The following is a 22911-nucleotide window of genomic DNA, read 5'->3' on the forward strand; positions in this document are numbered from 1 at the left end:
TCATTTTTTCACTCCGGAGTTTCTAGAAACCAAACCACGCAGGGCTTTTTAACCAGGGAGATGAGAGAGCTAGAGCGGCACCCCCTTTTTTTTCTGGGCGCCCATAGAGAAGAGTCGTGAAGAGAGCCCTTTGCTTCCACATCTGAAGGGAGAAGAAGGGAAAATACAAGAATGCTGTCATTTGTGGGTCAGTTCGGCCGCTCGGAGGGAGCGCTCCTTTTCTCTTGCTGCGGTTAATGCACGCAGAAGCATGAAGGCTTTCTATATTCCTCAAGGTAGACAAAAGATTGAGGTCTGACTACGACTTTCAATGGCCGCGAAGGCGGTCAGGTCTGGGGTCACCTTTATAGCGAAAGTCCTCCGGGCGGTTTTTAGTACTAAAGAAAAACCCGGAGGAGATGTAATTCTAACTGCTAGGCCAGAAGCACCCGCTATGACGTACTTTCAAATGCCTTTACGTTTGGCATTGACGTTTTACTGAGGGGTCCTTGGGGCTCTCTTGAGCTGGCTTGTTTTCTTGCAGACGTTTCATTACCCCAAACTAGGTAACGTCAAACTGGGGTGTTACCTAGTTTGGGTTAACGTAACGTCTGCAAGAAAACAAGCCAGCTCAAGGTCCCCTTTATTTCAACCCTGAGCTACAAATATTCTCCTTTGTTGATTGACAGTTACGTCAGAAGTTTGCGTAGCAGCTTCCGGCGCTTCGCTTTGCGCCGGAAGTGTTAGAAAAAAGGGGGAAAAAAGAGAAGGTTGGTCGCGCAGGCGCGATCGCGGCGATTTGGGCCGGCTCTTTGCCCCCTTCTCCCCCCGCCACTCCTGTTGGCCTCCGCGGCGAACAGGAGCAGCGGGCGGCCGCCGTCGGGTGGTCTCTGCTCTCGGAGCGAGCCGCGCTCCTCTTTTTCCTCCCCGTGTGGCTCGACTTTTAGGCCCGGGAGGACGGACTCCCCCCTCGCACTCTCCCCCCCTCTCCGCCCAGGGCGGCGGCGGCGGCGGAAGCGACGGCGGGAGCGGCGGCGGGGAGGAGCAGGCCGGGTGCGCAGAGAACAGGTGAGTCACCTTGCCCGGGAGGAGGAGGAGGAGGAGAGCGCGGCGGCGGGAAGGCGCTTCGCTCCGCCGTTCCGCGCCTCAGGAAGGTCAACCCTCCCCCGCCCCTCCACCGTGGCTGAGGGGAAAGAGAGAATAAAACCTTCGTGATTAATTCTGTGTGACGTTAGTTTGTAAGAGATGGACGAAGATGGTAGAAAACGTGTGGCTTATTATATTCCCTTACAAACGGATGGAGGGATGTTTGTCCAGATGTTGGATGTTAACTCCAAAGCAGCAATGACGAGCGTTTCATTCCAACATCTGGAGTCCTATTTTGCTGATCTCTGTCCTTCTCCATAGCATCTTATGTTTCCTATAAAACGTCTCTTATATATCACCCTCCACTGCACTATGAATGGAAATGAGTTTTGTATGATTATTGCACAGATACGTTTGAAAGTTGCAGATTATCAGGACATCTGGGTAAGCAGAGTACAAAGACCTGGATCTGGGCTGGAGAGAATTGCTGCGGCCCATAGGAGGAGGGCTCTTTTTAGTTTTGCAGTAATTCTCGCCCCTTAAGGGCTGAATTATCTGTGAACAGGTGCTGCCGCTTTGCTGCTTCTTTTTTTTTCTTCTTCCCCCTTCTTTTGATAAAATCCTTTACAAAGTGCTCTGTCCTAAATCTCATGGTGCCTGTTTGGGAAAGGCATTGTCAAATGTTTTGGATGAGATTGGTTCTGCTTTTGTATCGACTGGTTGCTTTGAAAGGTGGAATACAAATTTGGGCCAGAATAATTCGAATCTGGCAGCTTTTTAAGTTACAGTTGTTTTTCACTATGTTTCTGTCTACAGGTAGTCCTTGACTTACATCAGTTCATTTAGTGACCATTTGAAGTTACAATGACACTAAAAATAGTGACTTATGACCATTTTTCACACTTGTGACCATTGCAGCATCCCAGGGATCATTGATTTACATTCAGATGCTTGACAACTGACTCATAATTATGACAGTTGCAGTGTTCAGGAGTCTTTTGTGACCTTCTGACAAGCAAAGTCAGTGGAGAGCCCAGATTCATTTAACAACCACATTACTAATTTAACAACTGCCATTAACAACTGCAGCAGTTAACAAATGTGGCAAGAAAAGTCATAAAATTTGACAAGTTCGCTTAACAAATTTTTCACTTAACATACCTTTTGGGCTCAATTATAGTCATAAGTTGAGGACTACCTGTAATTGTTTTTAAAATATGAGAGCTGTGTTAGGTTAATGGTCAGGTCCATTGTTCATCTTTGTCAGGTTGGCAGCATGATTAGGGACCTGACAATTATCTATGAAGAAGATAGCTTTTTAAAAATTATTTTCATATATTTAATGCACACTTTGTGTAAATTTGTTACAAAAGAATAAGATCACTAAAAAGCTTGCACTTTAGCTTACTGAATTTGGAAGGGAGTGCAGCTGATTTCAGTGGGAGATATTTCTCAGTTTCAGTGTTCTGAAAAGTGGTGTCATTGTACTATTTTTAATTATACCTGCCATCATTTCTTCTTGCTTATACCGTTGTGATGTTCTTATTTTAGAAAGACTAAGTGGAATCTGGCATGTTTTTAGTGTTTATGCAGAAAACTAAAAATGTTCACTTTCATTAGAGTCATTTATACAGGTCTGACTTAACTATGGCTCCTTGGAAGAACATTTCTACAAATTGCAAAAAATTGTAGGGTTATAGATTCTTGTGCATATGAGACTTTCTTTCAAATAACTGCATGGATTGCAGCTTAAACCAGTTGACCATTATTTGTCAACTATATAGTGTAGGCTTGCTTCTACTTTGTGCCACTTTCTCTACAAGGTCAACCATTTTAGCCTACTGATTTTTGTTTTTAAGTTTGCGATTTGTTTTGGAAAAAGTGTTTTGGACTTGTTTTCTATTACACTTATTACAATAATTAGATGCAATTATTGTATTATTACAAAAAGTGTTTTGTAATAATGTCAGATTTCAATTATTTGTTTCAGTATTTTAGTTGGAATAATAAAGCTTTTATTACTGAATATCTATATATGTTAAACAGATTCACTACTACAGAATATTACAATGAAAAGCATTTAGTCTGTGTTCCTGTCTGCTTCATTGCTATGAATGAAGTGCAGATTGTCAAGTTTAATTTTAAATATATGGGTTAACCTGATGATGTAGTTTAACTGTTGAAACATATGGAGATTGTTGCATCTATGCCACCACTGAGATAGAGCTCCTCAATAGGAAGTTGAAGAATACTGATTTTTCAACAGTTTCTAGGAATTCTGAAGATTCTTAAAATATAAACGTTAGTACACTTTGCCTGAAATACAACTATTTATCATAGTTCATGTTTTGATAGTATTGTATGTAGGTTGAGAATATTTAGTAGTATTCTTTGCTGAAAGGGTGTTGCTAAAACAACATGAAAAGGTTGTTTTAAAATTAATATCATTTACTGTTAGTAGTATGAAAATGCATCCTTTAGGGCAGTTGTAGTTTTCAGTTTCGAGCATACAATATAAGAGTGACAGTGATCACATTGATGGAAAGTAGAGAACCTGAGTACCTGAATTCTTAAAAATTGGATAATGATGCTGATATGTATCTGGTTATATCCATAGCATACATTTAATTATGTTTAACTGTCATAGCATGCATTTTTTTGGAATTGTATGTTTAAGACAGCAGATGAATTCAATGATATTTTTAAAATTTTGATGTTCCTGAAAAACTACTTATCAATTTATTGGATTGTAATTCTAGCAAATTAGCAAGTACAATAAGTTGAACTTTTTTCATGTTCTTTGCTTATATTAAATTCAAATTTGGACCCAGGTTTTTTTAAAAAATAGATTGGTTTAATTTAAAAGGGCACCGTAATTTAGATTTAGCAAAATTATATTTTTAAAGGTATTGAACAGGGTAGCCATTATCCCTTGCATTCAATTTAATTATAGAAACATTAGCAGCCACCCTACTAGTAAGCAATTAGTTGTGATTGTAAGCCACTCAGAGGTACCTTATTTATTTATAAATAAATAAGTAAAGGAATAAATAAGCAAATGTATTCAGGAAAGTTGTTTATTAAATGTATTTGAACATGGCATGTTTCTTAATTCCCCTAACACAGCACAGGAAGAAATGTGAAGTTTTATGAGGCTGCCAGGCTTAATGGTTAATTTAAAAAATCTTAGTTAAGATCATTTACATGATACCAAAAATGTTAGGAAATATTTCAGATAAAGCTTTAAATTCTTAGGAGTATATGTAGCCAAACAATTTTAAAATCAAGATAAGTGTTAGCATGGATTATTCTATGTAAATATTAATTCAAAAATCTGATTTTGAACCAATGTAAAACTGGAATAATAATTAGATTAATTACAAAGGAAGATAGTGCCAGATTTAGCAAACATCTACCTTTGGAATTTGGAGAAATTAATTTTTATTTACTCATCTTAACTTAAAAACATGCTTTCTGAAGTATGTAAGTCCTCATTACAAATAAAAATAGGGAACTTTTATTTGTTTGTTAAAAGTAGAATGGGAGATGTAAATCCTGAATAATTAATATGGCTATCTTTAAGGTCGCCAAAGAGGATACATTAATACATTAGAAAAATTATATGTCATAGTTTTACATTTTTATGTTTAACCCCAGAAAAGTATCTTACAAATGTTGATTATTTTTTTCTTCTCTAGTGGCCTTTAACAATATCAAAATCTATAGGTAATGTTTTTGATGAAACAGAAAAGTCTACATGAGAAATTGTATGACTCTTCTCTGCAGAGACCCACATTTATAATGCAAGTTGTATTTTGGGATGCATGTGGGCTATATCTGACAGGAGTTCCTTAGAGTAGTTGTATTTTTTTTCTCTTGGGTTCATGCAGCTGTCTTTGTAACTGGCCATGATATGAGAAGAGATGTGTGTAGATTAAGGTGTTCTAATAGTATGACCAAATGTTGTGCTCTTTGATTCCCCATCTTTGTGCTGTCCCAAGGACTTTAGCTCATACAGAAAAATAAATACTAATCTTTAAAAATGTATCAGGATTTGTGTAAATGATACATGTATAATGGGGATATGTAAATTATATCATCTTGTTGGATGCATAAATAACACCTTCAAAAAAAATGAAAACATACATATCTCTATGACTGCTTTTTTTGCTTAAATATAAATCTAAGGAAGCAAACATTATTATGTAAAATGGTAACTTTTGATAGAGCTAAATGTAAAAGTAAAACTTATAGTTCCATTTATTATTACATTTCCTCAATCAAATATTTCACTGGAATTACTTTAGCTTGTTAGGGTTTTTTTTTTTTACTTAAATGCAATTCATGAAATTGGTATATATTTTCAATATTGTTTACTAAATTTAAAGCAGACATACAACAGATCACTAACAATTTAAGGGAGAAGAAGAATGTCTGACTTTGCAGTGCTGACAACAAGCAAACTTTAGTGTTTTACATAGATAAAATTTGTGTTGGTCTGTGGTCTGAATTGTCTTGCTGATTGAGGTGAAAATAATTGTGGGAGGCAAGAAATAGGGATAGAATTGTTCACTAAAATTCATCTAAAACTTCAGATAAGGTGTTAAATTAGTTGCCTCTCTTTTCTATTGTACCAGTGTTATTTCATTTAATATTTGATCTGAAGATAATCATGACATATTTTAATTAGTCAATTCATTCTGACATCATTGAGGACAATTCTTTTATTCATAAGCTAATAATTTTTGAAGTTTGATAATCTTGTTGCATTTGTTGAAAAATTGTCAAGGAAATAGTGCTGATCCCTCTTAAATACTTTTTCCATTTTCCAGTTTGCTATGAATCCATGATTGCCTGCAATCACTTACTATCATGGGAATGTCAAATAATTATTCGAAATACTCCAAAACCCCTGGAGGGAAATGCAGTTGAATCATGCACATTTATTTATTTATTGTTTCAATTTCTATACCGCCCTTCTTCCAAAGGACTCAGGGCGGTTTACAGCCAAAGTAAAGACAGTTAGTATAATTTTTAGGACCAGTCCACATCCATTCATTGATCAATAGGAAGCAATATAGTAGTTCATATTTTAACTTTCATGAGAAGAATGTCTTACCACTTCTTTGGGTAAATCACATGCTTGCTAAATAAAGGTAAATGCTTCAGTTTAACTCCAAATTATATTCTTAAATCCTAGGATCTTATGTAAATTTCTTGCAGCAAAATTGTTTATTCCCCACTTAATTCTTTTCATATAAGCTTTAATATTGTTAAGTCTGTTGGGCAGATATAATTAATGGAGTGTATTTTTTTCTCACTTCTTTATCCCAATTTAAGGAATTCTTTTTCCCTGTCCCCATTGAAGAGTAATGACTGAAATTTAAGGAATGGAAATAGGGGTAGTCCTCTAGTTACGATGGTAATTGGAAGTGTGATTTCCATTGCTAAGCGATGCAGTTGTAAAGCATGATTTCACATGACCATATTACAGTGACAGCAATCCCGACATTCCTCATTGTTACCTGAATTCCACTGGTTATTGGTTGAGGACCCACCCCAATCCAAACCTTTCCAGTCTTGGTCCCTCCTACACTCAAACCTCAGTTTTTTCAAGGTAAAAAGGACTTCAGCTCCCACCAATTGTCCCTCTCCCCATCTGTCCTTTTGGGCACCCTGCATTCTTGGAGGAATGGTGGCAAGCAGCCCCCAGGATCATACTGTTCTGATGCTGCTTGTCACAATGCTGTTCAGGATCTTCGTGGTGTGTCGCAGCTCTGAGGCTACAAGAAGCCCCTGAACCACAGCACACTGCTGCCCCAGCCTGGCTCAGCAGTGCAGTGCAATGCAATATGGTGTGAAGCCACAGCTGTACCAGGAAGTCCCAGTAGTGCAGTACAAAGCTGCAGTTGCCCCAGAAAGCCCAACTGTATGGAACAACGCTGCAGCCATCAAAGCCCCAGCAACAGAGCACACAGCTTCCCGGGAAATCTCAGCCACCCCAACCCAGTCCCAGCTTCAGTTGCCCTAGCCACTCTGCATATGAAGCTCCTGCCACTCCAGTTGATATTTGGTATCTTCTTGCTCTTGTTGCTGACCAGTTATGCCCATCCTGACCCTTTGCAAAGCAGCTGCTGCTCATCTACAGGTGAAACTCAAAAAATTAGAATATCGTGCAAAAGTTCATTTATTTCAGTACTGCAACTTAAAAGGTGAAACTAATATATGAGATAGACTCGTTGCATGCAAAGCGAGATAGTTCACGCCTTGATTTGTCATAATTTTGATGATTATGGCTGACAGCTCATGAAAACCCCAAATTCACAATCTCAGAAAGTTAGAATATTACATGAAATCAATAAAAGATTGTACATAGAACAATATCGTACCTCTGAAAAGTATAAGCATGCATATGTACTCAGTACTTGGTTTGGGCCCCTTTTGTATCAATTACTGCCTCGATGCGGCATGGCATGGATGCTATCAGCCTGTAGCACTGCTGAGGTGTTATGGAAGACCAGGATGCTTCAATAGTGGTCTTCAGCTCTTCTGTATTGTTCGGTCTCATGTCTTTCATCTTTCTCTTGGCAATGCCCCATAGTTTCTCTATGGGGTTCAGGTCAGGCGAGTTTGCTGGCCAATCAAGCACAGTAATCCCATGAGCATTGAACCAGGTTTTGGTACTTTTGTCAGTGTGGGCAGGTGTCAAGTCCTGCTGGAAAATGAAGTCAGCATCCCCAATAGCTCATCTGCGGAAAGAAGCATGAAGTGCTGGTAGACAACTGTGTTGATCCTGGACTTAATGAAGTGGACCAACCCCAGCAGATGACATGGCTCCCAAATCAACACAGACTGTGGAAACTTCACATTGGACTTCAATCATCTTGCAGTGTGTGCCTCTCCATTCTTCCTCTAGACTCTGGGTCCTTGGTTTCCAAATGAGATGCAAAAGTTGCTCTCATCAGAAAAGAGGACTTTGGACCACTGAGCAACAGACCAGTTTTTTTTTCTTTAGCCCAGGTAAGACACTTCTGAGTGGCTTGACAAGAGGAATACGACATTTGAAGCCCATGTCCAGGATCCGTCTGTGTGTGGTGCCTCTTGATGCACTGACTCCAGCCTCAGTCCACTCCTTGTGAAAGTCCCCAGCACTTTTGAATGGCCTTTTCCTGACAATCCTCTCCAGGCTGCGGTCATCCCTGCTGCTTGTGCACCTGTTTCTTCCACACTTTTCCCTTCCACATGACTTTCTATTAATGTGCTTTGATACAGCACTTTGGGAACATCCAACTTCTTTGAGGCTTTCCCTCCTTATGGAGGGTATCAATGATGGTTTTCTGCACAACTGTCAGGTCAGCAGTCTTTCCCATGATTGTGATTCCTACTGAACAGACTGGGAGAGCATTTAAAGGCCCAGCCTTTGCAGGTGTTATGGCTTAATTAGCTGATTAGAGTGGGACACTTTGAGCCTAGAATATTGAACCTTTTCACAATATTCTAATTTTCTGAGATTGTGAATTTGGGGTTTCCATGAGCTGTCAGCCATAATCATCAAAATTTTGACAAATCAAGGCGTGAACTATCTCGCTTTGCATGTAATGAGTCTATCTCATATATTAGTTTCACCTTTTAAGTTGCATTACTGAAATAAATGAACTTTTGCACGATAATCTAATTTTTTGAGTTGCACCTGTAAGGCCATCTTCCTTAAGTCTTGCTAGGAAACTACTACGTGCAACTCAAGAAAACATCATGTGGCCAGCAACTGCAGGCTAGGCAAGCTTGATCAACAGCGGAAGCAAGAAGACAGAGAAGATCAGCTACCGTTGCAGGGACCATGGATTACTGAGAGCAAAAAGGGCATATATGAGAGGAGTTGAAATGAGCCTATAGTCATAAGTGGGCTATGTGCTCAAATTTTGATCATGTGACCATAGGGCCACTGCAACAGCCATAACTTCAGGGACTGTCATAAATCCTTTTGTTCAGTGGCACCATAATTTCAAATGGTCACTGAATGAATTATCATAACTTGAGAGCTGCCTCAAGTTTTAGTATAAATAATGGGATGAAATTTCTATGAGCCTATTAAATTGTGTATTACTCTGAGTGAGATAGTTTTAAACTTCTAAATAATCATGCTGCTCCTTTTTACACTAATAGTGTATATGAAAAGTGTCTGTCTGCAGTTTGCACATGTCATAAATAAGCCAGGTGATAAACATTTGAGTATGGTCAGTGTGACATGTCCCTTGAATACTGAATATTTTGCTTGTATATTTAAAAATAAGTTCAATCCTTGGAAGGGAGGGAGGTTTATAGTTTTTGAAGTAATCCTTCTACATTTGTTTGGGCCTTTGCCTCAGTCATGGTACAAAATGTGACCAAGTAAAGCACAGTACAAATTTTTCCTCTTCTCGACACAAAGACACTTGAAAGTAATAGAATTAAATTATACATGGTGAGGACCTGTGTAGATATAATGTCATCTCTTTCCTGCTGTACTCCTTTTTTCCCAAAAATCTTTAGGGGCTTCAGAATTGAAGAAAATATGTATTTATTTCTACAGTGTTGTATTGAATTGAGCCTCAATCTCTGTTTATTGCAGTATTGCAAATTTAAGATAGAAAATCTAGTTTACATTATAGCTAAACTTTATACTGATTCTATTTGTTATATATTACAGTAATTGAGTCAAATGATTATTTTGATAATGTAATATTCTTTCCCTTCAAGGTGTGTATTGGTGCTGATTTTATTTATTCTGATGTTAGAAACACCTTCAAATTAAGACATACGGTTTGCAAAAATTTCAGGTTCTCTAATTTGATTTTTCAAATCATATATCATATGCAAAGTATGCTAAGCCAAATCTAATTTTTTTAAAAAAAAACTGGTTAATTTTAGGGATTATCTAATGTAGGAAGGATCTCAATTTACAATAATTTACAGTTTTGGGTATCTTTCAGATCTCTTAATTTTGTAGCACAGTGCTTCTCACTTTCGTGCTTTTAGGCATATTGAATAACAGTTCCTAAAATGCCTAATTGCTGTGTACCATTTTTGGCTAGAAGTTCCTAGCATAGTCCAACACTTTGCAGACAACAGGATTAAAGCATTACTTTTAACTAGTGATCAAGGTAATTCCTTGAATAAGAGTTGCTGCTTACCTTTAATAAAAATACAAAATAAAAACATAGCTTAAAACAAGAAAGGTTCAGAACATATTAGGCTTTCAGGTGGTTTTCACACAGTGCTTATAGGATGTACCTGAATACTTTTTTTACTGAATTTGTCATTTATTCTCTGGGTGGGATTTAGCAGTGATTCTTTGTATTTATCCTGTAACATGCTGCTAGCATGACCACATACTTTAAAACTTAAAAGAAATTTCCTAGTTTATTTCAATAGCACAGTAGCTTTGATTTCCAGCTGAGGTAGATTTATATTATAATTGAAAAATTCACTGATATTTTAAGGAGCATGTGTTATAATAACTACTCAAGAGGAAAGCAGCTTGCACTTATCTTCCCCCTCTTTTATTTGCATCTCGTAAAAAACCCAGAGTGAAGGACATTCAATAATGGTGGAATTGCTCAAAATGGAACAAGAAAACTTGGAGAAATTCCACACTTTTCCTAGATTTGGAACAGTTTCTTCATCCTACATAAAGTACATATCATTGAAAATTTGTACAATGTGCCTAATACTGTTCTGTCCGCCATATCTGTCATGAGAAATTTTGGAGACAGTACAATGAGTTAAACAAGAAAAAGGAGAAAGAAAACAATAGTTTGCATGGGCTGCCTTCCCCTGAGTGAGTTATCTTCAAGTTTATAAGTACTGGATCGATTACAGTCCAACACTGTATACCATTTATAAGAATATTTTGGGTTTTTTCCCCTAGTACTTCTATTTTCTACTGCAAATAAAGCTTTCTTCTAGAGGAACACCCCCCCCCCATTTGATTTTAAAACCTCATGGATATATTATTTCAGATAATAGCCAGAGTTGGATAAGGTAGCTAAAAGATGGTATAAAGATGGATTCCTCATCTTGGAATGTTCACTAATGAATGGATTAAAATAATTCCTTTGAAATAAAATTCTGTATTTGCTACTTGATTAATTTCCACAGAAAGTTCTGACGATTAATAGCATTAACTATTTTTTTCCTCCCTATGAGTTCAGTTGCATAGTTCAACCTGAGAATTTTACAGTGTTGCTTTTTTTTTTGGTTGAAGTAGTACAAAATGTCAAAAATTAGAAGGAAGGTCACAGTGGAAAATACCAAGACCATATCTGATAGCACATCGAGAAGACCCAGTGTGTTTGAAAGACTTGGACCCAGCACTGGAAGTTCTGCAGAGGTGAGTCAAATAGTATTCTTCGTTCTTAATGTGACAGACACTCTCATAAACCAGATATTATGGCAGGGAATGCATTTCTCTTTTCTTTCTAATCCAGTAAGTCACCTTATTGGTTTAATGAGAATGCTATAAACCTATAAAGACTTTCTTATCTTAGACTGGTATATTATGAACTCTTACATTGTTTCAAATGGGATAAGATAAAGAGGAACATAGTCTAAAACATACTCGATTTAAAAAAATAATCCCCTCTTGAAGAAGTGACTCTGTTAGCTTGTTTCTGTTGATGTTGTGCCTCTATGTAATGGGGTTGCTTTTAATATTTGAAGCCATCAGGATAAGCCAATGGATATTATCTATTTTCAACTCTGATTCTCTAGGTCCAAATCCACCCACATTCTGCAGAATGAAGCATGTGGATGGATGAATTGTTTACAACCAGTTTTGTTGTATATATGATCTACAATGACAATAAAGGCTATACTAAAATAGTTAGCTAAAAATAGGACAAATTCCAACATTTGAATGCATGCTTCACATTTTTGGTGATACACGTCTTGCTCATGGTCAGAAAAAAAGCCTTATCTTTTAGCTGTGGGTGAGAAGAGATCTTAGTTCATGTCAATGTAACTTGAAATGACTTCTGTTATCCATCATGTTTTAATGAGCACTGTCAGATTTGGCACTAAATTATTGATTGGTTAGAATGATATGTGGAATTATTTGTTCTGTGAGTCTTCACACAAGCAGTATTCCAACATTAGTTTGAAATTTACCCAGTAATGTCTGTCTCTTAGACACAGTGCCGTAACTGGCTGAAGACTGGCAACTGCCTCTATGGGAACACATGTAGATTCGTACATGGCCCTTCACCACGAGGTAAAGGCTTTAGCAGCAGTTACCGAAGGTAAATGAAGAACTCAGCTTCACATTCAAATCCTTTTTCAAGCTGTTTTCTTGTCATCTTAAAAAAAAAATACAATGCAATGATGTGCCTTATAAAGAATATAATTACTCTGGAAATATTGCTATTCCCTCACTTTTTGAGTGTTGATTCTGAAACTCAAAATATTTTTGTTACTATTTAATTTTTGCTTCAATAAATTTACCAATGATAATCAGAAGTGAAAATGAAATTATTGCAGTTTTGTTTTGCTCAGATTCTCTCTGATAGGTGTTTAAGCCAACACCAAATTCTCAATCTCTCTTCATAAAAATGTATACCTGGCAGTGTGATCAGTAAATATGCTTTCACACTTTTATGACAAAATTATTTTTCTAGTTGTCAGTATAAAAGAAAAATGATATACATGAGAAGTTTATTTTCATTAGTACCTCATGAAGAGCTTTAGTCTTACAGGTATTTACAACATGTAGTATTTTGTTTAACTAAAATGTATGTATGTAGTCTGGAATCCAATTAATTCCTTCCCCTAACAGATTTGCATCAGATGAGATGGAACAGTAGCTACCGTATTTTTCAGAGTATAAGACACATCTTTTTACCCCCCAAAAGAGGGTGAAAATCTGGGTGCGTCTTATAGTTCGAATGTAGCCCTGCCCAGTCTCTAAAACGGAGGTTTTAGAGCAGTGGTGAAATCTGAACCGGTTTGCTGGCTGCGCATGTGCGCTGCGTGCCAAAAGGAGGCTTGGGAAGGTAAGTAGAACAGCGAGGGGTGAAGGAATCAGCTATGGCGCACGATCTTGGGAACCTTTTTAAAAGCTTTTTTAAAGCATTTTTTACTACCGGTTTGGGTGAATAGGTAGTAAAAAATGCTTTAAAAAGGTTAAAAAAAGCTTCCTACGATCATAGCTGTGGCGCACAATCATTGGAACCTTTTTAAAAACTTTTTAGAGCACTTTTTACTACTAATTTGCCCGAACCAATAGTAAAAAAATGTTAAAAAAAGGGTTCCGACGATCGTGTGCCATAGCTGCAATCATTGATACTTTTTTTTTTTACCTTTTTAAAGCATTTTTAACTACCAGTTCTGGAGAACCGGTAGTAAAAAAATGCTTAAAAAGTTAAAGAAAAATAATTTCCACAATTGCACATCACTCAGCTGATCTTTGGAACTTTTTTTTTACTACCGGTTCGGCAAACCAGTAGCATTTTTTACTAATGATTTGTGAAAACCGGCCCGAAACAGTAGCATCTCACCCCTGTTTCAGAGGCTGAAAAAAGCTTCTGAAATCTCCGTTTGAGAGGCTGAAAAAAAAGCCTCTGAAACCTCTGTTTGAGAGGCTGAAAAAACCCTCTGAAACTTCCCTTTGAGAGGCTGAAAAAAAAAAGCAAGGTGCAGAGCTTACAACCAACGAACCTGTTGCTAAAGTTCATCTTTGGAAACAGCTGATGGGGGGTATTCCGGGAGGCCGATCCACCCCCAATCAGTTTTTTTCTTATTTTCCTCCCCAAAAACTTAAGGTGTGTCTTATACTCCGGTGCATCTTATAGTCCGAAAAATACGGTAATGTTTTCTGTCTCTTATACTTTTTCATGCATTTTCTAAGTTTTTTCATGGGAACAGGGATTGGAAGACAGATTTTGAGGTATGAAAAAGTAGTTCATAAAAGAACTAGACTCTAATCCTATAAACAATTATCTGTGAATAAGTCACATTGCATTCAAGGGGCTTACTTCGGGAATGCACTGCCAATTGTTGCTGAGAAATGCAGGAAGGAAATGCAGGAAAAACAGGGAAGGCGCTTGAATTATTGTGTGGAATGGCAAACATTTCATTTCTGATTTTCATATGAATGTGGAATTACACTTGTGAATTTATGTTTTATAAATTATGCTTTAGATTAGTTTAGAACAAAATGTATTAAGCAGCAAACAATCGTTATATGGCCATTTTATGAATATATTAGAAGCTACTCTATTTATAGCAAATTATCGTTGTCAAATGGACCAGTAATGTTTTTCATTATTGCAAAGAAAGTGATAATGATTCTTTCTTTAGTTTCAGAGGAAGCATGATGGTGCTACAGTGTAACCAGCAAACCATATTAGTGGAAAATTTAGGCCTTTCATGCCACAAGTATAGGATGGCAGAGGGTAGGGCTTTTAATCAATAAGACCGGAGACATACTCAGATAAATCTCAGGTTTACATAAACATAAACATACAGTATCTTTACAGAAACATATAAAAACATCTTAGAGAATAACCACTTTTCCCTCAAAAGCAAAGTACATAGGTTGAAAAAAAATAAAAAGTAAAGATTGTTCTTGAAGTTAGGCTCTTCAATTAAGTCTCTAGTTAGTTAAACTAAATAGTTCCTCAGTGGGGAAACCAGAAATACCTTAGACCAGTGCTTCTCAATTATTTTCTGTCATGCTCCCCTAGGAAGAAGAAAACATTTTTCGCGCCTCCCGCGCGACATAAACACGGGGCTTAGCTTGTTATGACAGTGTTTGCCGAGGTCAAACGCGCCCCCCTTTATGGAGCCTCGCGCCCCCCGGGGGGTGCGCCCCACTATTTGAGAAGCACTGCCTTAGACAGAGATCAAGGAAAGAGGGAGGGAATTCCAGCAATTAAGTGTTGGACAGGATGGGAGCAGAAACAGCTGGTGGAAGCAGAAGATGTTTAGAATAGGAATATGAGGTTAAAGTTGGTGAGTAGACATTAATTTGTCATCTAAATTGTACACAATTTATCGCACAATCTTTTCTGAAAAATCACTGAGATTGCATACTTAAATTCATTCAAGAAACAAACTTGATTATATATATTTTTTTACTTAGTTTTATTGCTTTTTAAAATAATGACTAGAAGCAAAATGACAAAAATACATACATTGTCAAAGAATAAGACATAAAAAATGCTTTTTAAAAGTGCAAAAATGCAACAAAGAAGAAAACATGTATAACCTTTCATTATGTATAATATGTGTATAACCACAAATGGTATGTTATAATTTTATACTTGCTCGTGGAATAGTTAAATAAAAATATTCAGTACTAATCTGTTTTTATTGCATACGTATAAATATATAAATAGATATTGTAGAAATAAGAATCCTCAGTGATATTTGGGAATTTATGCTATAAAGCCTAGACTGATGACTGATCATGGTGAATTGATTTTAAAGTAAAGCAGTTCAGATCAGTAAATGAAATCATTCAACACTATGAGGAAGAAATGATTTAAAATAAATCCTATTGTAATATCCATAGTTCTCATGATCCACAGTTCTGAGTACAGATATTATTTTTTGTCGTATGGTAATTAATGCATTTCATGAAGAAGTACAGTTTCTAGATTGGAGAAAGGCAAGACTTTGAAATCAATGGATTTCTGATTTTTCCCCCCCTCTGCAGCCATGTAACTCTCTTGAACTCTTTAAATAATCATTAACTCATCAAATGTTAAATAATCATTAAATCTTCGGGAGAAGACTTGTGAACTGCTTCAGCCTCCTCCCAATGTGATTTCTGTCTTTTTTTCTTTCTCTTGTTTACAGTATAGATTGGGAGCATAGGAAAGGTTGTATAATCCTGTTATTTATGGGTATAAAATGAATGTAGAGAGTAGACTAGAGATGGGGATCTTACAGCCCTCCAATTATTGAGACTCCAATTTTATGTTCTGTCCATAAAGTTAATAGTGAGAGACGATAAAAAATTTAATCCAATAAAATCTAGAAGGAAATCATGTCTCTCAAAATGTTTGGGAAAATCAAATGTTAATACTGTTAATTAAATAATCCTGTATATTACATGTTATATTATTAATATATATTATATAGACAGACGTGTATGTGTGTACTGACAGAAACAAACACTATGCATACACAACCATATGTACTTTCTTATAAAATAACTCCATTCAGATGGGAAAATGATTTTCTATTTTCAGGAACGCTTGGCTAAGACCTTTTACAGCAGCCCTTAATTGTTTGTTAATATTTTTCTATTAATACTGCTGGTTTTTAATATTTATAACATTTTTACTGATTTGGCTTTTACAAGTAGTTGGTGGTTTTTTTGTCTGTAAACCATTCCAAGGGCACATAGCATTTGGACCAGATATGAATAGAATAAATAAGAAGCTTTCTTTAGTATCAAGATAAAATAAATGTATTCATGAAATTATATAATTGGATTATTATAGATTCATGTTTGTGTGTGGGCCTCATTAAGCTCTATGTAACTAACTTAAATCTTAAGTAAAAATCTATATTTAACTTTTTGTTTTTATCTGTATCTCAATTTCCTAAGGATATGCACTTTTCATTTATTTATATTTTAAATGTAACTCATTTGAGGGCCCGGTGTATGGGGATAACTCCAGGTAATATTTTTCTGTTACGTTGTTCCTGTTGGGAATGGAGACTCAGTTCAATTGGGAATAAATCAGTAAAACAGGACAGAAAGGAAGAGTGAGAAAAAGGCTGTTCCTGAAATGCTACCAAAGATCCATTTTCATTCAAAGAGGCAGAGATGGTGCTCTGCACACTCTGCCACTATACTTGTTTGACAGGCTGTAAAATGTGTAATGAACCTGTAGAGGAATATTAAAATCTGTTTTCCTTTTCTGCCTCCTTTCCCAATGAGCTTGACCAAAATAGTTATGTTCTTTTGGCTGTTATGGGGAAACAAGTCTTCTGAAAAATAATAGGATGATAGGGGAGTTGTCTTGACTAGCTGTGTGCAAAAATTTGAAATGTTTTAAATTTGAAATACCTGTCCTATCTGTTTTGAGAAGTGTTTTGTGTTTAGAATAGCCTAGTTCTCCTACTTCAGTACCGAATGTTTCCAGTTATTTTCAGTCCTTATCAACATTATCTCACTTTCCCCTTTAGCAGCTCTTTCCCACAGGATAATTGCTTATCTTGTTAACAAGATAATTGTTTGTTAACTTACTACTGAGAGGATAAATTTAGCAAATTCATGGGAATCCATTTTAATATTTCTAACTACATTAATTTAATTTCATAAATTATAAAGATAATCTTTATCTTAAATAATAGCATTAAATAGCACCAATATTTAATTTTTCTAAAGTTATATCTTCTTTAAACATCTGGAGATAGTGAATGTTTACATCCATTTTTAAACTTCTAACCATCTTGGATTTTCTGCTTCATTTAAGTCCTTGCCCTCCTCCAATTTAATATTTGTCTTACTATACCTCAGGGTTTTAAGTTGAGCTAAATTTGAATGTCAAAATAATAAGCATTTATATCTCATATTCAAAAAAATAATGTGCATTTTCCTAATAATTCTTCCTATAATGGAAGAGTAAGGCAGGGATACTGTCTTTCCTTCAACAATATGGAGAATTTGTAAATTACACATCAGCTTCCATTGACTTAAATTTTTCACAACAGACAACTGCAACTAACTATACTTTTTGTTGTTGGAAAAAAGGTTCTGGTGTATTTTTAAAACTAGGAGCAAATACTTTAAATATCACACAAGAACAAAACGAGGATGGTAACAAACTAGGATGTGCCACTGAGTGATAAATAACAGTGAACATTCCTTGAAAGTATTTCTATAGGCAGTCCAGTGGTGGGTTGCTCCCGGTTCGGTCCAGTTCTATAGAATTGGTAGTAAAACCGGCGGGAGGCTCTGTCCACTCACCACAACATGATCATGGGTGATGTGCACATGCACAGAAACTTTTCTGCATGTGCAGAAGCACATGCACAAGCGGTCCCATTGCGAACCAGTAGTAAAGGTAAGTAGAACCCACCCCTGAGGCAGTCCCTGGGTAAAGCGCAAGTTCTGTTCCTAGTTCTGTCTTTAACTGGAAGTTGTATATGAGTTGCAACTGCCTATTACTAAAAATGGTGGACAGTGTTCCCCTTCCTCAAGCCAACGAACTGGTAAGGCCATGCAGTGCTTTCAGGAACTGCTGAAAACAGGCTGTATATTAAAAACACACAGCTTTCTGATTTCAGCAGTTCGTTGGCTTGAGGAAGGATAACACTATCCACCATTTTTAATTATAGAAAGCCTGTTCGTATGTAGTGGTGGTTCTTAAGGCAGATGTTCCTAACCCAGAGACTGCCTGTTATTTGTTTAATATTTGAAGTCTTTAGCTTGCCAATATCTTTTTCAGGCAAAATAGATACAGTGTACGTTGCATTCTCTTTTTACCTGTGGAAAACATCCATATTTTTGAATGTTAATTTTTTTTACAGTTTAGTTAAACTCAGTTATTCAAGCATTATAGGAAAAAATGTGTGCGAGTTGCAGATGCTTTGTGATTTTGGGATATGGATCAAATTTCATCTGTTTGTCTTCGTTGCGTAGCTATATATGTGTGTATGTATTTCAAACTGGATATATATTGAGTTTTCAGTAGTTAACATAGAATGAAGTGACATCAAGTGTTCCCTCAGATTTGAACTTGACAGTCTTCTTCAGATTTGAAGATGTAGAAAAAGAAAGATACTAATTTCTCAAGGTTATTGAGGTGATTAGTTACTGCAGGCATCCCTCAAGCCAGGTTTTTTTCAATGCAGCTGATTATTTGTAAATATTAGGTACTTAAACATAAAACTACTTCTCTTTATTACTTATAGATAGTGATTTCTGTAATTTCATATATGTGAAAAAATCATTCTGTAATCTATCTGTTTCTAATCTGTGTCTTAATTCTAACTGATATATACCTTCTTTAGAGAGCTTACATATTTTCTCTTTATACCAAAGTATTGTATGCAATTGAAGGCAGCTCCTTTGATTGTTAGAAATAAATGCTAGGATCTTTGTGCTGGCAGAAAAGAACTAGTAGATAACTTACCAGGCCTGTGGCAGCCCGAAATCTTGTAATTGCATTGGTTTCTTAGATGGAGCAGTCTGTTGTACAGAAAATTGATATGTGGCGAATGCAAAAATTAGGAAATAGCCATATGTGATCAGGATTCCCTCTTATTAATGTTAGATGTGAACCAGTGATAGAATATATTTATTTATTAATTTTGTATGCCACCCATCTAACTGATATAGCAACTCTGCGTGATTTACAGTGTAATAAAAAGTACCCAATACAATTTAAATTAAGGGGTGAAATTGAGTAGAAAAGTTAAAACTGAGATGATGGGTGGCTTGGCGGTGGGGATCTTCCCTACTTGCTCAGCTGCCCCAAACATAGCAGACCCTTGCTGGGCCTCCAGGCCAAGCAATAGAGCCAAGTTTTTAGGCTATTGTAGAAGGCCAGGAGTGTGGGGCAAACCTCATCTCAACAGGAAAATATTCCAGAGGGTGGGAGCCCCAGCAGAAATGACTCCTCTGGACCCCGCCTGCCAAAATTCTTTAGCCTCTGGAGTTCCAAAGAAGGCCCTTTCTGCTGGAACAAGAGGGGCAGGTTCCATTGAGGTGAGGCGGTCCCCCAGATAGCCTGGGCCCATGCTATAAAGGGCTTTGAAGGTGATAACCCACACCTTGAATTGAATCCAGAAGCAAACTGGCAGCTGGTGCAGCTCATATAATAGCAGTGTCACATGTATCACCGAAGGGGCTATCCATGCCACTGCATTCTGTACCAGTTGTAGCTTCCGGATACTCTTCAAGGATAGCCCCAGATAGAGCACATATATTGTCACATGAAGAAAAGTTACTGCAATGAGAGTAATGTTTGCTACCTGTGTCATGCTTGCTACCTATAATAGATAACAGTGGCATTCGGAACACTACTTCACTATTGTTTTGCCTCTCACCATCCTTTGCTATGTTGTTGCTATCTTAACTAACTGCTGTGTCTTTCTTCTCCCAGGCAGCTCCACATAAGCACAGAGTTACAAGAGTCCTATTTGATCAGCTTCTTCACATCTATAACTTGTCAAAGAAATAGAAATTCAAAGCTGAGATTTTTAAGATGCAAGAATTGACAGACTAGACAGACCCAATTTTATCAAGCTAAAATAAAATAAATACCATGTTTAAATAAATCAGCACAGAGTATTAATGCAGTGACATATGAATGGGAATGTATTCGCCATTCAGTATATTTATCCCTCTTGCTATTTCACATTTTGATCACTGCAGTTTTCAAATTCTCTGTAGTTTAGTTATTGCCATATCACTGCAATATTTAAAAATGTGGCACCAGTTTCTAATATTTTTGGGGGGCTTAATCTCAACTTTTAAGCAATTTAAATATTTGAGCCTATTTTATTTTGACTTTATCCAGATGTTAAAATTTGTTAACAGACAGAAGGCTCACTTTGGGGCATATGAGAACATTTTATGTACCATTTTCAGCAGTGGGGAAACACTCCTTCAGAATTAAGATCAGTTCTCATTCTATAAGCTTTATAGAAGGTGTCAGAACAAAATTTATTTAATTATATTTAAGTTAATTAAATTTACATGTATTAATTTTTAATATTTTTAAAGGTTCAGATTGTTTTGTTTCCATAGACTTTAATTTAACAAGCATACTTACTACCTTGGTGATATTTGTACCAAGGTAAGAAAGACATGCAGAATTACTTTTTAATGATAAATGTAAACAGTTCAGATTATTTTTGATTTATTTAAATCATTGATTTTATATTTATCATGCCATCAACCATTTTTGAGAATAGCCAAGGAATTGGATGCTGTTGGAGATGATTGATCAACTGGCTTTGTTAGATTAGTTTAATGATTAAGTTAGGTTAGTCTTTGATTAGCTCCAGCTCCAAATCTTAGTAAAGTCTGTCATGGTCCAATTAATAATACCCTTGTTTATGCATTTTGTGTTGGTCATTGGTTAGAAGGGAAAATCTTTAATATTTATTGGAAAATTTTCTGAATGGAAAATTAATGAAAATGATTCAGCTAAAAGGATTAAAGGATTGAAATACAGCTTCACATTAAGGTTTAATACTGTTATGTATTTGTTCATTCCACAGTTTTATCCAATGTGGTTAAATAGCTATTGTGGGATATCATAAAATGGCTATTTGTGTAACTTTTTCTTTTCTTTGAGGAAATGAATTTGAGAATATCCCAATGATTTTTTTCAGTGTGTTTGCATTTTCTCTACCATTGTTAACAATAGTTTAGCTTTATTAAAATGATCAGACAAATTCCCTCCACCTTGGGCAAGATCAATTGTGATTTGTTATGCATTAACATGACAGGAACTGTGTTAAATAAACAAGAAATTAGAAAGGTTGGAAAATGAAACTGAACTACAGAACTGCGGGACTTAAACCTATAACTAAGCTATCTTTCTTAAATAATAAATTCTATAGAAGCATTTTCTGTCTTCATTATACAGGTCACCAGAAAGGCCTACAGGGGACCTTCGGGAAAGAATGAAGAATAAGCGGCAAGACATTGAAAGTGAATCCCAGAAACATAATACAGAAGAACAGCCTTCTCCTGTTAGGGTAGGATGCATATGTCTCCAGGATTTCTACAATAGTATAAGAAGCAGAGAGGTGTGTCCTGTAAAATATAACTGGGCATAATAGGTTGGATCCAGGTTTGTGTCTCGATGAGCTTCTTAGATTTATAGAGGGAATCGCAAGGGGATCACTGCTGATCTAATGGATGGTGTGATTTTCACCAATTCCCCATAGTTCCTATATCCTGTATTCCTGAGAAATTGCTCTAGATAGTTTTTGTGAAAAATAGTACACTTTTCATAAAAACCATCTGGAGCAGTTTCTCAGGAAGCAGTGGGTGCAAAAGCATGAAGGAATTTGCAAATTTACAATCTTTTGTTTAGAATGCTGTCAGGCTTTCATGCGCCCCTACCAGTGTTGATTTTTAGCACCAGTTATTCAAATGTAATAAGTGAACCACAGTGATATGGGAGCAGCTCCCCAAATTTCCTGTTCAGTATTTGAAAAACTCCCAAATTGGGGAAATATAGAGTCCTTGGTGCTCTCTGAGCTTAGTTGTTGTTTTTTTGGTTTGTTTTTTTTGCAGAAATTTCATTATCAAACTAAGTGACATCATCTCTTTTGCATTTCTGGATGCTGAAAGCTTTAGATGTGTATTTTTCAAGCAAACCTCTCTCTTCTTTCTTTGTATACAATTAGTCCTCACTTATGACTGGTCCCTTAGCAACCAGTCAAAGTTACAACCAACCCAAAGCACAGGACCTATGACATGGATTCAAAGTTAATGATGGTCAGACTTTCTCCATGGTCATGTGGCCAAACTTTGGGCACTTGGCCACACGGCTGCATTTATGGTGGTTTGCAGCTTTTCTACAGTCAGTTTGACAACAATTTTACTGAAAACAACTAGTTACTTGTAACATTTGACAAAACTGTATCCATAGCAAACCATTGATTTTGTTTAATGACCATGGCAATTGCTTAACAGCCACTGCAAAAAAAAAGTTATAAAATTGACCCTTTTGCAACCAATATGACCTACGTACTAAGCAAATTTTATGGCTCATATGTTATTAGGAGTTGTTACACAAAGAAAAGAATCTCACTGTAAATACCTAACTTGTTGAATGACTGAATAGTTTTAATTTGCCTGTGTGGGGCTCATACTTATGATCACTTCAA

General features: G+C 36.4%; 1 protein-coding gene across 16 annotated transcripts in view; it reads left to right on the plus strand.

Annotated features, from left to right (window-relative positions):
• The first annotated feature begins 126 nt into the window (after nt 1-126).
• The window catches only part of ZC3H13 (zinc finger CCCH-type containing 13), a 45294-nt gene continuing 22509 nt past the window's right edge, over nt 127-22911 (plus strand). For 2 of the 16 annotated variants that reach the window (XM_058180137.1, XM_058180215.1), the window contains exons 1-4: nt 1236-1509; nt 11312-11434; nt 12232-12341; nt 21660-21822. In XM_058180137.1, coding sequence (XP_058036120.1) covers nt 1393-1509; nt 11312-11434; nt 12232-12341; nt 21660-21822 — 513 coding nt within the window. In that variant the 5' untranslated portion in view covers nt 1236-1392. Of the gene's footprint in view, nt 276-734; nt 1048-1234; nt 1510-11308; nt 11435-12231; nt 12342-21659; nt 21823-22911 lie in introns of those variants that run through there. The other 14 variants (XM_058180189.1, XM_058180197.1, XM_058180171.1 and 11 more) reach the window with 14 other exon arrangements.

Source organism: Ahaetulla prasina, chromosome 1, assembly GCF_028640845.1.
Source record: "Ahaetulla prasina isolate Xishuangbanna chromosome 1, ASM2864084v1, whole genome shotgun sequence".
Taxonomy (NCBI): Eukaryota; Metazoa; Chordata; class Lepidosauria; order Squamata; family Colubridae; genus Ahaetulla; species Ahaetulla prasina.